Source organism: Planococcus citri, chromosome 1 (genome assembly GCF_950023065.1).
Source record: "Planococcus citri chromosome 1, ihPlaCitr1.1, whole genome shotgun sequence".
Taxonomy (NCBI): Eukaryota; Metazoa; Arthropoda; class Insecta; order Hemiptera; family Pseudococcidae; genus Planococcus; species Planococcus citri.
The window spans coordinates 68,219,673-68,236,315 of NC_088677.1; the positions used below are offsets into that span (position 1 = coordinate 68,219,673).

At 33.0% G+C, this 16,643-nt stretch overlaps 3 protein-coding genes across 20 annotated transcripts in view; 1 reads left to right on the forward strand and 2 right to left on the reverse strand.

The window, feature by feature from the left end:
• The first annotated feature begins 437 nt into the window (after positions 1 to 437).
• On the forward strand, positions 438 to 2,716 carry LOC135831117 (uncharacterized). The gene is made up of 2 exons (XM_065343418.1): positions 438 to 752; positions 841 to 2,716. Exon 2 carries the CDS (start codon positions 876 to 878, stop codon positions 2,457 to 2,459), a length of 1,584 nt encoding a protein of 527 aa, XP_065199490.1. The 5' UTR covers positions 438 to 752; positions 841 to 875; the 3' UTR covers positions 2,460 to 2,716.
• Positions 2,717 to 4,197: 1,481 nt separating this feature from the next.
• LOC135831978 (uncharacterized) lies at positions 4,198 to 8,152 on the reverse strand. 3 transcript variants are annotated; one of them, XM_065345096.1, is made up of 5 exons: positions 6,133 to 8,152; positions 5,608 to 5,743; positions 5,155 to 5,483; positions 4,729 to 4,868; positions 4,198 to 4,653 (listed from the first exon to the last, which is right to left on the reverse strand). In XM_065345096.1, exons 2-5 carry the CDS (start codon positions 5,735 to 5,737, stop codon positions 4,584 to 4,586), a joined length of 669 nt encoding a protein of 222 aa, XP_065201168.1. In that variant the 5' UTR covers positions 5,738 to 5,743; positions 6,133 to 8,152; the 3' UTR covers positions 4,198 to 4,583. The 3 variants fall into 3 exon arrangements, with proteins under 3 accessions (XP_065201168.1, XP_065201001.1, XP_065201086.1); XM_065344929.1 differs by having other exon boundaries at positions 6,011 to 8,151; XM_065345014.1 differs by having other exon boundaries at positions 5,983 to 8,151.
• A 946-nt stretch (positions 8,153 to 9,098) lies between these two features.
• LOC135831196 (facilitated trehalose transporter Tret1-like) overlaps positions 9,099 to 16,643 on the reverse strand; it is a 143,286-nt gene continuing 135,741 nt past the window's right edge. For all 16 annotated transcript variants that reach the window (XM_065343877.1, XM_065343544.1, XM_065344383.1 and 13 more), the window contains 5 exons: positions 15,913 to 16,086; positions 15,587 to 15,721; positions 15,065 to 15,306; positions 14,660 to 14,963; positions 9,099 to 11,533 (listed from right to left, as the gene is read on the reverse strand). In XM_065343877.1, coding sequence (XP_065199949.1) covers positions 11,232 to 11,533; positions 14,660 to 14,963; positions 15,065 to 15,306; positions 15,587 to 15,721; positions 15,913 to 16,086 — 1,157 coding nt within the window. In that variant the 3' untranslated portion in view covers positions 9,099 to 11,231. The remainder of the gene's footprint in view (positions 11,534 to 14,659; positions 14,964 to 15,064; positions 15,307 to 15,586; positions 15,722 to 15,912; positions 16,087 to 16,643) is intronic.

Genomic DNA, 16,643 nt, shown 5'->3' on the forward strand with positions numbered 1-16,643 from the left:
CAATATATCTACTTACATAATAATTTATCCATGAATGAAAATACTATATTATAATATAAAGTCGTTGTTTCTGTAATTCTGCTGGAAAGCAAACCATTCGACGAAAAATGTCATTTTAATTAAGAAAAGTCATCATCGAAATTTACGCAAATTCACTTTATTCCTACCAATAATGATTAATAAAGTCGAAAAACTGAATTTCAATTTCTCCCATACAATTACCTGTGAAAACTCGGAAAATGATAAATAAACATCGAGAAGTTGAGCTATGACGTCATCAATAAGGTGCTCCGATTCCGGTCAGGATGGACTCCTCTTACTCTTAATATGTTTTATTGAAAAATCTCTAAAATAACACTCTTTCTCACTTTTCACTACTGAGAAAAAGTAAAGAAATTTCCCCTCATTGCTTCATTAGTGAAAAAGGTTTCATTGTCATTGTCAATGCGTAGTGAAAGAAAGCTAGAGTAGGGTAAGAGTAGAGCTACTGGAACTTGGAAGTCACTATAGTCAGCATGTTCGGGAAACGTACGTGGGGAGGGGATAAGAAGGTGATTACTTATTATCAGTAATGTGATGATGATGAACGAAATGCGAAACATGTGCACGTGTAATTAATTTTGCGATGGTGTTTTAGAAAATTGAAAATTCATTCGTTATAAAGTGTATTTTGATCTTCTACTGTTCTCTCGATGTAATTTGTCACATGCTACACAGTTCAAGTGGTCACGTGATTTCCAGATACTTGACGAGTAAGTATTTCTGGTACCTAATTGATTGTTGATATTAACGTGTTACTCAATATTATTTACAAATTTGTACTTACTTTTTATATTATAGAAACCTTTGAGAGCTGTGAATAGACGATAGACGATATGTTGCCATTCCTACGTAACGAGCATCCCTTCCTGAAAGGGAATACCGCCATCAAGTCTCATGGGCACCGTGAAAGGAAGTTAACCGAACGGGACTATTTAACACTTCTCGACATATATTTCAATGAATTCGATCAAATGGACACAATGCTGATTGAAAGTATCATCGATAAATTCCAAAAAATAATGCAACTGTGCAGCGAAAGCAAAACGTTGCGAAATTTAATTGATAAGAAGCTACTGGAAAAAATTCGCAAATCTATGGAATACTACTACGCTTTCAATCCAGATGACGAACGTCCCAATGAACCAGATGATTCGGTTGATTTTACCCTACTATGTAATCATTGCGGAGAAACGTTTCCTCTGCGTAATAATGATCATCAGCAGTCGTACGAAGAACACGAAACATCGCATGCTCATATAGAATTCCTTGTGAATTTGAATAGGCCAGATAAGGATTCCGTTATGCCTACATCGTCTTCATCCGTCAATAACATAGAAACCGATCAAACCGTGTCTCATCGTCGTAGCGTCGAACTCTTTCAAGATAATAATAAGCAGTACGTCGAGGAAGCTCATTTGAAAAATAATATTTTCAAGTGCACAATTTGCGAACAGAATTTTTGCCGTGATGAGATTACGAGTATACTTCATTTCGAGGCCAAAGTGGTCGGTAATGATGATTGTACTGGTACAACATGTCTTGATTCCACAGAAAATCAACTTGAATCCCAGCATTTAACGTCGAGAATTAACAATGGATCCAAACGCGTCGATGAAGGATTATCTTCTTCTGTATTGGCGGCTGAAAAATCCGCTGCAGGAGATGAATGCGTAACTCGAAATAACCCTAACGGTTTCTCAATTTCTGTATTCGATGCGAGTTGTATTATTTTCATAAATCGCGGGCTTATGTGTAAACTTTGTGATACTGGATTTGACCCTGATGAACGTTCGGCGATTAAACATTTTATAGAACGTGCCCATTTTGAAATGACTAACCTTTACGAAAGGTACGGTGAGATTTTTAAAGAAATCGACGACATGATACAATGTACCGCGTGTGAATACAAATGGTATGGAAATTATCCGTCGTTTTTTGATCACTGTCGTTCGAAAAGTCACCGAAAGAATGTTACCCGATTGAACTTACAACCATCCAATATTGATATCTCAAGACGAGCGATTGCTAAAGTAATCCTTTGTCCGGTGACTGGATGTTCCTCACCCATGTATGAATGGAAAGAAATCTTCGAACATCTACAGTCTTTTCACGAGTGTAATACGGAATATCAATACCCGAAAGGTGAAACCGCTTATTGCGGCATTTGCAATTGCAAAGCTGAACTTCAAATTGCGGACGTTCTCAGTCACGTGAAGGGCAAGAGGCATTTACGAGTGGTCGAGAAAATGGCGGGATTTGGCGAAAAAACGGCGAAGGGCATTATTCGATGTAACATATGCTATAATTTTACTTGCCAGAGAAGTAAATTTTCAGCGCACTGCAAAACGAGAGGTCACCGACAATGGGTCAATTACCGTCGTTTTCTGCAGAATAAGAAACTCCGAATCCTACATTGATTTAAAAAACAAAAATGATGGCGAGATGCGATTATTTTACTTACCGGAAAATACATGCAAATTTGCAACACACTGCGAATCAAAAGGTTACAAATCTAGTGTGCAGCGTTCCTAGTGTATACTGTGAACCAATGCTCGATTCGTGAAATTCAGCTGTGGATCGCCAACGATGAATTTGAAAAATGAAATTGATAGATATTTTGGTGTAATTAATGCGTTGTTAGTGGAAATTAAAATTTTGTTTGTTAATTTTGTAACTATATCTAATAATTGGAAAAATAAATATGTATCTAGTGTTTGCAAAAAAAAAAAAAATAATAATAAGTGATTAATTTTATTCGCCGTTAGGATAAGTACCTACCTATTTTGTAATGTAATTTCTCTCGAATATCGAAGTACCTATTTTTCTTACAAGTTAGAATAATTTTTAGGATATTTTGAATTTTTTCTACGAAAATTTGTTTAATTTTTGGTAATTTATAAGTAATTCATCAAATTGTTTCGAAGGTACTTAAGATTTTTATTTTTTATTGAAAATATGTACCAACTTACTACGAGTATTTTTTTAAAAGAAAAATTGAATGCTTGTTTTTGTAGAACGTTCGTCTTTTTTTTCAATTTTTCTACTTTTCAGAAAACCATCTTGACGTAAAATTTACGTACGTCCAAATTATAGAACGGAGGGTAAGGTAAGGGGAATGCTCAACAAAAAGCCAGAATAGGACTCAAACTTAAAAAAAAAAATCGAATCGCCGTTTAGTGGAATGAGTTTGAGAGGAAGGGAAAATTTGAAATTTGACAAAAATAGCCATGTGATATATCGATTGTTAGGTTTTCGATATCGTAGATTCCAATTCTGGCATCAATTTTTATAAAGGAGTGGGGTAAGTCTTAGGTGTAAGGTGAATTTGAATTTTTCAGGTAGGTACTTACATTTATGAGACGTGTGATACATCGATGGTAAGGTTTTCGATAATGCAGATTCAGATTCTGACGTCAATTTTTCAAAAAGATGTGGAGGTAAGTCTTTGGGTGGGGGTGATTTTGATTTTTGAATCTAACTGGTACCTAGCTACCTACCCATACAGGGAATGATGTATCGATGGTTATGTTTTTGATGACGTAGATTTCGATTCTGGCGTTCGTTTTTTGATGTGGGGGAGGTGAGGTTTTAGGATGGGGGGGGGTAGTTTTGAATTAGACCTAGTATAAGGCGTGTTAAATACATCGATTGTGAGGTTTTCAATATCGCAGATTTCAATTTTAGCATCGATTTTTCAAAAAAAGATGGGGGGAGGGGTGGTGAGTCTTGAGGTCGGGGTAATTTTGAATTCCAAAAGTTGGGTTTTCGGTGACGTAGATTCCAATCCTGGCGTCCATTTTTTGATAAGAGTGGGGGGGGGTGAGATTTGAGGTGGGGGTAAATTTGAAGTTTATAGTATAAAATCTGTAATACATCGATTTTAAAGTTTTCAACATTGGAGATTTTCTATTTTAGCATCAGTTTTCAAATACGTATAAGCGGGGAGGGAAGAATTTGAACTTTTACAGATGTGTGAGGTATCGATGACTTCAAATCTAAGGTCCATTTTCAGACAGAAGTAGAAGTGAGGCTAGGGGAGGGAAGAATTTGACATTAAAATTGACACAGTATTAGTTGTGTAAATAAAAATAATAAAATCGATTCATCTTTGCCAATGAAGTGCTTCTACGCAGCGAAAATCGGTCAAAATCTCTGTAAAAAGAACATGTATATTTGTAAATCATCTCTGTACATAAAATTCGTATAATCACATAGTAAAATCACAGCATTTTGTGTATGCGTATGCAAACGACAATTTTTTTAAATTAATTAACCTATGCCGGAAGCATTCTTATTAAATAGATGTAATTTTCGAAAATCTTTTTATAAAATTATCGTTTCGATTAAATACTTATGGTAAAACATTACGTAATTCATATTTTGAAATTGGCATCGAGAAAGGAAATCAACGAATATTTAGAAATTGGTAAATCAATTGACAAAAAAAATAATAGATATAAAGTACAAACGTTGATTTACTTAGATTAGTAATGGATAATCTTCACGTTTAAAAAAAAAAAGATATTTTCAAACAAATTATTTCACGATGATGCAGTAGTGTTACCGCGGGGTTTTCTGGGTTGAAGTTCGCCAAGTTCTTTACATCGAATGCTAAAAAACAAAAAACAAAAAAAATTAAACCATTTACAAGTTGATGGAGGAATATAGCTGGTGAAGAGCACATACAATGGCTTGAACCAGATAGCAAAACGTGTAACTATTTCCTCTATTTTATCACAGTCTTCGATGTTTTCCGGGTCGCAATTGATCGGCAACTCAGTCTCCTCGTTGAAAGATACTTTCTCGTGTGCGTTGATTTCGATATCCTAGACATAAGACTTTATCAGTATATTAAATAAAATTTACAAACGAAAAATCAAAAAAAGGTGCACTGGGGTAGGGTTAATTTTTATTTTTCACCATTTCAACTTTGACCAAATCTGTAGTTACACTCTCGCAAAGTCGCAAATGAACTGAAAAGTGACATGGCTCAATTTTTTTCTGCTTGTTTCCACAAGGGTTCCTAACCTGTGGTAACATTTTGAGCGAAATTGTCAAAGTAGCCCGGTGCACCATTGATCATATACAGAATTACATATGAGTATTACATACCTCCAGTGTCACGGAAATCCTCTTCCGATACGTATAGGCCATGAAGGAGATATAATAGTGATTACCATTCAGCACATATTTATAACAGAAGTCACTGTGCGTCATATCACACTCACACCAGTTTGGTGGAATGCCTTCCATTTCATCGCCATCTTTTGTAATTTGTTTTGCTTTAAGGAATTTCTCCATCCATAGGTGTGTTAACAGTTTCACTTTACATACTCCGGGGATAGCTGCACATGATGGAAATTTCTGTTCATCGATAACTTTTTGAAATGCACGATTCATCTCTATGATGATGTATTCTTTAATCATCTTCTTATCGAGTTCTATATTGGAAAAAAAAATGTTACAAAAACTAGTAGGTATTTGGAATTGGACGAAGTAAAATAACTTTAAAGTTTCAACAGGCATGTGAAATAAAACATATTCGTTAATGAAGCTAATTTTTACCTATAATATCTGTTAATGTGACGTCTGGCTCCTGAATTGATTTCAAAAAGTACCTTAGTAATAGGTCACTATCGTATTGTGCGTCCTGATCAAGCGTGGATGACATACCGGTATGGATTACTTCGATCATCTGAATCTGAAAGATAAATTTACAAATTTATTTTCTCGAAAAAATTGGTTCAAAACGGAAACACAAAAAACACCCATTTTTTCGTGCAATATTTTAAATTTTCAATCACACCCTGGGGCGAGGGTGCAATCGCCCCAGTCCCTTTCCTTAACTATACATATCTACTGATAAGATTTCAAGATTCAACCCCTGCTAACGTTTCTATTTCTACGAATAGATTAATTGGATTGGATTATAATATTCACCGTTCATGTCTTTCGTATACCTACTTACACTTTGAAATTTGGTATAAATTATATAAATTAATTATACAATTCTGTGTAACGTTTAATATTAAAACAATTCACTATCACAATACACAATACAGTTTTTAAAATGCAATTCCTAATAGGTACCTATAGTAAGTATTCTAGACAAATGCAAAATTAGATGATCAAAATATTTAAATCAAAACATTAACATCTAATCAAATCAAACTGTGATCAAACATTTGTGAGATACTGAGATGGAGAAGGCGAGGGTCGAGGGTGCGAACTGCGAACCACGTGCGCGGAGTGGCTGAACTCTATCGGAAGTTTATTAAAAACTGCATAAAGGGAGGGTTACTGATCAGTGAGAATAGGAGTAGGAGTAGGAGTAGGACCCAAACGGACCCAAAGAAAAACGAAAAAGCCTTAATCAAATGATCATTTCCTTGAAGCCAGAATGCCCAAGCCGGCAAGTCCCAAAACCCGAAACCTTTTTCTCTGAAAAAGTGAAAACCAAGCCCTAAACGTGAGACCCAAAACCTAAATCGTGATCAGGGCTTTTTGGGGGTTTTTGGGGCTGTTCATCACTTTTTTTTCATTTTAAACATTTTTTACAAACTTTTTTCACAATTTTTTTCAACTCACATAAAAAAAATTCATTTTGCAATTTATCAATATTTTGTTTTTTTTTCAAATATTTTTTTTCACGATCTTAACTGCTATTGAAGTATGGGTAATTGCTGGACTATTGTAATAATGTTGTAATTTCTAAAATGAAAATGATGAGTTTGAGAGTCGTTATTCATGAATTCTTATTATTTTGGAGGCAGCAAATAAGCCCCCCCCACCCCAACTTTGAGGCAAAGTGAAATTTCTTTTTTATTTTTTATTTTCTTTCTTTCTTTTTCTTATGCAAACTTTTTTCATCACTTTTTCTTCTACAAGTATTCACATTTTTTAAAAATTTGTATTTTAAAAATAATGAATTTCTCTTTTTTTTGAAAATAAATCATTTCTACTTATTCATTTTTTTTCAGTTTTCTCAACTTTCTTCTTTTTCAACCTTCTCTTCAATTTTTATTTCAATTTTTTTCTTAATTTCAATTTTTCGATTTTTTTTCACATTTATTTTTCATTATTTCTTTTTTTTCAAATGTTTTTCTTTTACATTTTTTTTTACATTGTTTCTTAAACTTTTTTTTACAAACAATTTTTGACAATTTTTTTTCAATTATCAAATAGATATTTATTTTTTAATACATATGTATTTCAGTTATTTTTTTCAATTTTTTTTCATCATACATTTTTCCAGGGGGGGGGGGGGGTGAGAAGAGTGGAATTGGGAAGGAGGGAGGGAGGGAGGGGGTATTGACTGAAAATTGGCCGACCGGTATAAGAAAAAAATACTAAATTTTTGACGAGTTTTCAAGATGAAATGACAATTTTTACCAATTGATAAAGGTAATACGCTACTTGCACCAAGTTAGATTCATTAAAAAATTGTTATCTTCATAATTTGAATTTACCTGGATATGGAAGCATCAAACTGTTTTTTTTTTTAGATTTGAGATAAAAATTGGCCCAAAGCAAGGACAAAAGCTTTTAAAAAGTCTGATTTCAAGAGGTATAAAAACCACGTTTGAAAAAATTTGTTCATTTCTTTTGACTGAAAATTTTAGAATTTTGAATGATGTTAATTTTAATTTTGAAAATGAAAAGTAAACAGAGAACAAACTCGAGTTAAACGAGGGCAAGGCTCGTACTCAATTTTTCCTCTCAAAAAAGTAAGTTTGTACCCGAAAATGCTCGAAAAAGAAATCAAAAAGTAATTAAAAAGTAGCCAAAAAAGTGACAAAATGAGAGCAAAACATTTCAATACGAAAAAATCACAAAAAAAACACAGAATTACCCATTGCGAATTTGAAGTGTATTCAATTTTGAAACGTTGAATTATTTCGAAACTTTTTGATGAAATTTCGAAACTTTTTGATGAAAAATCTAGACTTTTTGACAATTTTTTTACAGCGAAGTTAGGATTTCGGCTATTCTGACGAAAAAGGCAATTCTTAGAAAAATAAAACGAAACTGACAATTTCAACAAAATAATGGGTTTTTTGACAGTTTTTGGCAAAAAAACAAGACATTCAAACAATTAAAAAAGAAAATTCAACATTTTTTGAAAAAAAACGACTACTACTTAAGTATTTGAAATTTTGTTAAAAAGCGAGGATTTTTTCAAAATTTTTTGCAAAAAGCAGGATTTTGACAATTTTAGCTAAAAGGAGAACTTTATTGTGAGAATATTTCTTTTCAGGAAGGATCGAATGATTATTTCTTGAATTTTTTTGCGAAAAAGTGACAATTTTTGGCAAGAAACGAGGCCATTTTAAAATTTTGACTATAGGTGAGATTTTTACTTTTCGCTAGTTTTGGCAGAAAAGTAAACTTTGACTATTTTACATTGTAGCCAGTTGAAAAACAGTACAAAAAAGTATAAGTAGACCGATACTTTCGCAAATTTTTCATTTTACTGATATTATTAGCATTTTTTTTTCATCTTCAAGATAATTGTGCAAAAATTGAATTTTTAAATTAAAAAAAAATGATAATTAAAAAATTTGGACAGTTATTAATTAAAAATTCGAAAAAAATTTGTAAATTCAAATTCAATTAGGCAAAAAAATATTTAAAAATCCGGAATCTGCCCTTGAAATGTTTTTTTTTTTTTTTCAACAGAAGATCAAGATATTAAATACCTATAAATTATTGATAAGTTTTCACTTTACTTATCTTTTATCAAAATTGCAGTTGCGAAATCCCTGGAAAGCCCTGAACATTTCATTCAAGCCCCAAACACTGAGCCCTGAAACTCAAACCCAAAATTTCCCAACCCCAATCCAAGCCCAAGACTTGATAAATTTTCGATTGAAAGCCCAAGCCCTGAAATTGATATACTTGAGTAATGAATTGATTCATCTTTATCAATGAACAGTACCTCGCCTCCTCGCTTTCTTATTTACAATATTTCTACGCAGAGAAGCATCAACAACCGAACCAGATAACACCATATTCCACGTGTCCGAACCAACAATAAACTCGAATAAATACGCCGCTTGTACATCCGAAGATAAATATTAGTATATTTGTTGATAATTAAAATGTCAGTAACACATTGGATAATTGTTAACATTTTCTCATAACAGAAACACAGAGAAACCGGATCAACCAAGGTATTCTCATACGATAACAAAATATGATTTCATCTCTTAACAATAATATTTCTATCCAATATCATACGATGTAAGGTAACGAAGTGTAACTACAAAATAAACATAATAAATATTTCTCTTTTTTTTTCAAAAATTTCTTTTAAATGCAGCAATTTCAAAGACGCGAGTGGATCTATTGCGTTATAATATGGCGGAAAAAAAAAACGTTGACAATTGTTAACCCGGCGTATATAGGTCTAGGTATTGCAAAAACCACTCGGATCGGGTGAATAATTTTTTTTCATTATAAGCTCGATATAATAAGATCGAAAAAGTGTGGTCTCGATGGATTTTTTGTAAATTAATAAATTTTTAAAAATACACAATACATAAATTATATGCGAGGAATGAAATTACACTACTTCAATATACAGCCACCCATCCCACAATTGTTTTCACGTATCCGAATATATTGCCAAGATTGAAATAATAAAATACTAATATATTACCTAATTTCGGTCACACAATTTGTTCCTTCTAATTTAGGTAGGTACTCTTGACGACGAGACGCGAAGAAAATTTGATCATTACAAAAAAAAAAGAAAAAAAAAACAAAATACGTCATTAGGTGTGTTTTTTTTCATCTCACGACATATTGTAAATTATCTCTGCATATAAAATTCGTAATCACATATTAAAATCACAGCATTTTGTGTATGCGTTTGCAAACAACAATTTTTTTAAATTAATAATTAACCGATGCCGGAAGCATTCGTATTAAATAGATGTAATTTTCGAAAATTTATTTCTATTAAAATTATTATCGTCTCGATTAAATCGTAAGAAATTACGTAATTCGTATTTAAGAAATTGACATCGAGAAAAGGGAATCAACGAACGAGATTTACAAAATTGGTAAATAAATCGCCTATTCGGATGAGAATAATTTTCACGGAATTTTAGTTCGATGATCCGAGTACTTTTCAGTTACAAATAAAAAAAAATACAATTTTTCAAACGAACCGAACGAATTTTCCACCAATTACAAATCACTAATTAGTAATTATTAGTCTTTGTAGGTGGAAAATTCACCAATTTACATCACAAATGAACGCGAATCACGTAATTTAAATACGAAAAATAATTCTATTCTAGTTTTAAAAATAATTACACGAGACGTCGATACCTTTTTTGTTTTTTTTTTGCAGTCTAAACCGCGTGAAATGATCTACGATTTACTACGTATCTTATTATGAAACGAGATGCTTCCGGCATAAAATATGCTTACATTTGTACGCATACACAGTATATACAACTATTTCTATATTACATAACATATACAATACCTATTTACAATTAAATGCTACAGAAAAAAATTATGCTCGATTCAAGAATCGTTCCCTTTTTTTTTCATTTTTCATTTTTAATTAACTAAAAATAGAAATAAATAAAACCTAAAGAAAAATAACAAAAAAAAGAAACAAATAAATAGACTAAAAAAAAATGACAAATTTTGAGTAAAAAAAATTACACTGTTTTTCAAAGTATAAACTCGATCTTCTAAAAAAAAACTTACACGTCGAATTATCGCAACAATTCCTATAAATTGCTTAATTAAACCGGACACACGAACAAACGATTCAAAAGATAAAAAAAAACGTACGATGACCGCATCACAGAGAGAAGGGAGGGGGGAAATTTTTTTCTTCAAAATGCACACAGTATTAGATCACTACTGTAGAAAATAATATTGTGCTTCAACTAAGTAATTAAGTAATACATTATTTAAAAACCAACACGTATCATTATTTATAAGGTATAGAAAACAAGTGACGAGAAAATTGGTCTACGTTTAAAAAAAAAAAAATAAAGACTTTTTTTAGAAAAAAAAAGTATATAGAAGAACAATATAAGGTACCAGATGAGTTTCATTGTGATATTCTAGTCATATAACTTTTTTTTTTTCAAATATGTATATATAAAATTAAAAATTAATTATTGTTAAACAAAATTATAAATACGAAAACAGTCTCCATATTATACAGCCATGGGCAAAGGCTTCAAATGCGCTATCGAACTCATTCTTCTCACATGTCGTACTGGAACTTTAGTACCGCCTCCTGTCAAATTCCTCTCGATGTCTTCCAAACTTTTACCCTGTGTTTCGGGAACACATAATACCACGAATACCATGCTGGCCAAGCAGACGGTGCCGAAAAGCCAGAAAGCTCCGGCGAAACCGATCAAATCTTTTAGGTTGGTAAACGTTTTGGTTACGATGAAAGTACACGACCAATTGAACGCCGTTGCTAGAGATGCAGCCGAACCTCGAATACGAGCTGGAAAATGGAAATAGAAATGCAAATGTAAATTATTGTGTTCGTGGATTTAAATAGAGGTGAACTACTGTGTGATAGGAAAGTTCCAACTGGTGATTTTTTAATTTTTATTCAAGTAAGAGCATAAGAAAGGAATTTGAAGTCTGAGGTGTCTGGCTTCATCCTTAGAAAGACAGGTTTCCAAAATTTTCAAAACCAAAATTTCTGCTGCCCAAAATCCATCATTTTATTTTTTTACCTTGGAAAAAAATTCATTTTTTTCTCTTTGAAAAAATTTTATTATTTTTTCTCTTGGAAAAAATTCACCAAAATTTGTTTCAACAAACTGATACTAACTTCCTAAAACCAAATTTTGTTGCTTTCAACATCAACCGATCTGGAGCCTCCAGCGAGGTTATAAATTTTTTTATTTATTTTCAAAATTATTTCAAAGACGATAAAATTGAAGACGTCATAGCAAAAAGGACATATGTGAAAAGTTGTATTTTGAGAAAAAGCTGTGTGAAAGTTGTTGCGCTTGTGAAGAGTGCACCACATTCAGTAAAATTATAGTACAGGGATTGTACTATAATTTTACTGAATGCAGTACACTCTTCACAAGCACACAAACTTTCAAACAGCTCTTTCTCAAAGTACAACTTTTTCACATATATGTCCTTTTTGTTATGACGTCTTCAATTGACTTCAGTAGCTAAAAATTTGGTTCCCGAACATATTATAAGGGGAAGGGGGGGGAGGAGATCTAAGCGAACCTGGCCAGAAAATCATAGGCTCACTTTGAAGCATTCGACTGGAATTCGCTGGAACGCTAAAATCTGCTGTGAGGGGGAGAGGAGGGAAGAGAAGGGGGAGATATTTCGAATGTTAGGAATTGGGAACTGAATTTTCAGCATGTAGCCAATTATGACGCCGGCGAAAAAAATTTTAAATTTACGAAGAAAATCAAAATTTTACTGGAGCCTCCAGATTGACTGGAAATTCCAAAAATCGAGCTCAGAAGGTCAATAGAAAAAGGAATGAGAGTTTTTCTTCGATAGCTATGTAATTATTTTCATTTTTTTTTTTTTTTTTGGCAAAATTTGGGACGAGAGGATGATTACGAATATTGAAAAAAACCAAATTTCCAACGTCTTAGTCAATTTTTATGCTTCTGAAGGTAATTTGAAGATTATCGAGAGAATCAAACATTTTTTGGAGGCTCCTGCCAGATTAGCTGGAAATTGTTGAAATTCGAGTTGAATGTTCAATTTTTTCACTGAGTGACCATTTTAAAAATTTCAGGTTTGTTTCAGAGGGCGGAAGGGAGGGGCTGAAATTCCACTTCATCAAGGTATTTGACTGGTGTTTAATGAAAAGGTAGATGGAGGGGGGTGGGGGGAGGGGGAGGGGGAGGAGGGGGGAAGACTTTAAAATTAATGGGAAACCAAATTTTTAAAATAGGTACCTAAGCATTAGGTACTCAATTTTGATGCTTTTTACAGAAATTCGAAGATGGAGAGAATCGAAAATTTGCTGGAAGCTCCAGATCATCTGGAAATTTTGAAATTCGAGTTGAGGAGGTCAATATTGAAAGAGAAAAAAGTTTTTTCTCGACTGATTAGCCTTTTTTAAAATGTTGGTTTAGATTATTAGATTCAGGAAGAAGGAGAGGGGGGGGGGGTTCGAGTAAATCTGGTCAAAAAATTTCATCCTAAGGTGTTTGACTGGAATTTGCAGGAATGGTAATTTTTTTGCAGAGGAGAAGGAAGGAGCACTTCTAAAATTATTATCAAGAACCTAAATTTCAACGCCTCGTTTCATTTTTATGCCTTTGAAGAAGAGAATATAAATTATGGAATTTTATTGGAGAATTTTGGAAGACGAATTTTCCCCAATTTTACTGGAAAATCACCATAGAAGGGGATCTAAAATATGAAAAATTGTAATATTTTTGAAAATTTCATTTTAAAAATTTATTTCAATTTTTTATTCGTGAAAATAAATTTAATTTTCAACGAATCTTTAACGAAATTTCATTTTAAAAGGTCAATATCTTCTATTTTAAAATATTTATTATCAAAATTTTTCATTTCGTTTTTCAATTTTTGGAAAAAACATTTTTGACATACGTAAATGATGATATAAAAAAAATCATCCATAAATGATTTTTGAAGGAATTTGAATTTTCAAAATTTATGGTCAAATTATGAATTAATAAAAATGGAATAATATTGTAAACATTTTTGGTCAATTGATTGCAAAGAGATCAGATTTTCATTTTAAAAATTATTTTAAAAAAAGAATTGCATTAAAAAATTGTTTGAAAAATTTCAATTCATTGAATTGCCAATTTTATAAGGATTAGTTTTTTTTTAAAAATATATTTTCACCCAAAAAGCTGAAATTAATCTTAGGACAGACGCCATATTTCGAAGTACCCTTCTCTTCCCTCCTTCCCCTCTCCACCCTATTTCAAAACAAATAAATAAATAAAAATTCAAAGTTTTTTTTTTAAACAGAAAGTTTTTAATTGATAAAAATTTTCCAAAAAATTGAAAGATCATCATTTGCAGCAGGAATTTTGGTTACAATTATTTTGGAATTCACTTTCAATAATAATCTAAAAAGTTGTCTGGTTCTAATTTCAACGAAGGTAGGATTTTTAGAAAATCAGAAACTCGAAATTTTTTTAAAAATTGAAAATGATAATTTTTAAAGGGAGAATAGAGCATGTTTCCAATAGAATGAAAGAAAATTAGGTTTTCAAAAAGCATTGAACATTCAAACTCAAATTTCATCATTTTCAAACAATTCAGCATCTTCGAGCGAGAATTCGATCAAACCCACAAATTTCAGATTACTATACGAAACATTCATAGGTTCAAATACCTAAAAATTTGGTTTCCACATACTTTTGCAGTGCCCCTTCCAACGAGTCGAAAAATACTCCACTATAAAGATATTACAAAAAATGAATATTTTAAATTTTCAAAAATTCGCCAAAAATAAAAAAAATTTCGCAAGAATCTAGTTTTTATTGAAATCAACCCCAGCAAACCCACCTCAAAACTCACCAGTTAGCACCTCATTCTCACACAGTACACAGACAACAAAACAAAATACGTGACGAAGAGAAAATCAACGAACCTGGTAAAATTTCACCCATCATCAACCACGGTATAGGTCCAAATCCGGCCGAGAATCCGAGCACAAAGGTTACGAAACTGAGTAAAGGAATCCATCCGTACTCCTGCACATCGACTCCGATATGCTTGAAGTAAAAGAACGCTCCGAGTACTCCCAACATCAATGTCATCGTACCGCTCGATATGAAAAGTAATACTTTTCTGCCAAGTTTATCGATAAATACGGTGGCCAAAAAGGTCGAGAAGAAGTTGACTAAACCGACGATAATGCTGCTTAAATTCGAATCGATTGTGCTACCGGAATCCTATACATAAACGCAAAAAGAACAGACGAAATTAATATACCACATCTGGTTGAATTTGAAGCCAGGATTTAGTTAATTTGACCAACAATAAGATCACGTACTTTGAAGATTTGTACAGAGTAGAACATATACGCGTTGATACCGCTCATCTGTTGGAAGAACATCAGGCCCAATGATATGAGCAAAGGTTTAACGTACATTCGGTTAAAGATGGTCGTAAACGTGGGTGGTTCTTGAGCTTTGTTGGCTTGATTGGCTTTTTCTATTTCGTTGAATTCTTGCGTTACATCGGCATCCGGTCCTCGTAGCCATTGGAGAGCTTTGCGAGCTTTCTTTTGTTGGTCTGTTGAAAAAAAAAGATCGGGTTAGAAATCGTGTTTTGTTTTTTACAGATCAAATATTTGAATCTTTGTGAGAAGTTTTGAGAGTCTCGACTTTGAAAGAGGCATTTGAATGCATACAATTGCCTCTTCAAGTCACAGAATCGGCAAATCTTCACACATTCGTTCAATTTAGGCTGCCTGAGCATCACGCAGATAGTCTCAAATCTTCGACAGAACACCCTGCATAAAGCTAAATGGCTCAAGAGCCACACACACAGCACGAAATCGATCGAAACTTACTTTTATTAATAAACCATTGCGGCGTTTCTGGTATAAGGAACATGCAAATTAAGAATGGAACCGGAATTCCCGCTCCCAGTGTTGCCAGCCACCTCCAATTCAAGTATTTGCCAGCAACGTAACATAATAATATACCTGAAACAAACCATTTAAGTTAAATAACCATGTACTTTGAAACCATACAAGATCCTGACGCAGATATTAAAACTTTTCGTCGACTCGACTGTAGAATTTTCCATCTCCAAATGAACGAATTTGCTCGAACATTAATTCGTCGAAAAGCTAACATCTGCATCGTGATTCGTAAATATTTCAAAGATACTCACCTACGTTACCAAACGTCGTAGGTAATAAACCCAACGTCCCCCGTACCTCCGGTTGCACGGTTTCTCCCAAATACACTGGTAAAGCTAACGAGCATATACCGACGCAGAATCCAGATAAAGCTCTGCCGAACATAACCACTAATACGTTTGGAGCGAATGATATTAACAAAAATGCTGCAACACAAAAAACAAACAAAGTACTCGTTAAAATTCGGTCATATAATTTCGCTAAATTGGGCTCCATAAAAATACATTCGCGAAATGTAATAAGCTCAAATTGAGGGTAAAGTTTTCTTTCCTCCTTTTTTTTAAACATCCGATGTCATCAGCTACCTATTTCCCCCTAGGGAAGTTATAGTATAAGCTTGTTAACGTGTATTTTCAAGCGTCTCGGTTCATATAAACCGAATCTAGGTAGTTGTTTAATGTTCGATAACTCTCTGAGAGATTATCTTAGGTGTGTGAACACCTTAGAGCTGGTTAGAGCTTAATTTGTACGTTGAACGAGGTACTCGTGTTGAGCTCTCGAGATGAAGTGGAAAGTAGTTATTATAACGACTGAGATGGAAAAATACATCAACTTCAGTATTATTGAAAATTTTTCAAGCTCGATGTGTTCAAAGTGAAAGAAAAAGAATCGAAGAAAAAGGGAAAAGAGTCAGACAGAAGTCACGTGATGGAAAACGTGCCCTAGTCTCGTCGAATGACACTGCTATTATTTTTATTCCTGC

Coding starts and splice junctions, on each gene's coding strand:
- LOC135831117 (XM_065343418.1), top strand. CDS start 876: ATGTTGCCATTCCTACGTAACGAGCATCCCTTCCTGAAAGGGAATACC.
- LOC135831978 (XM_065345096.1), bottom strand. CDS start 5,737: ATGATCGAAGTAATCCATACCGGTATGTCATCCACGCTTGATCAGGAC. Junction 5,484..5,607: donor CACATTAACAGATATTATAG/GTAAAAATTAGC, acceptor TTTCCAATATAG/AACTCGATAAGAAGATGATT. Junction 4,869..5,154: donor GGATTTCCGTGACACTGGAG/GTATGTAATACT, acceptor TCTTATGTCTAG/GATATCGAAATCAACGCACA.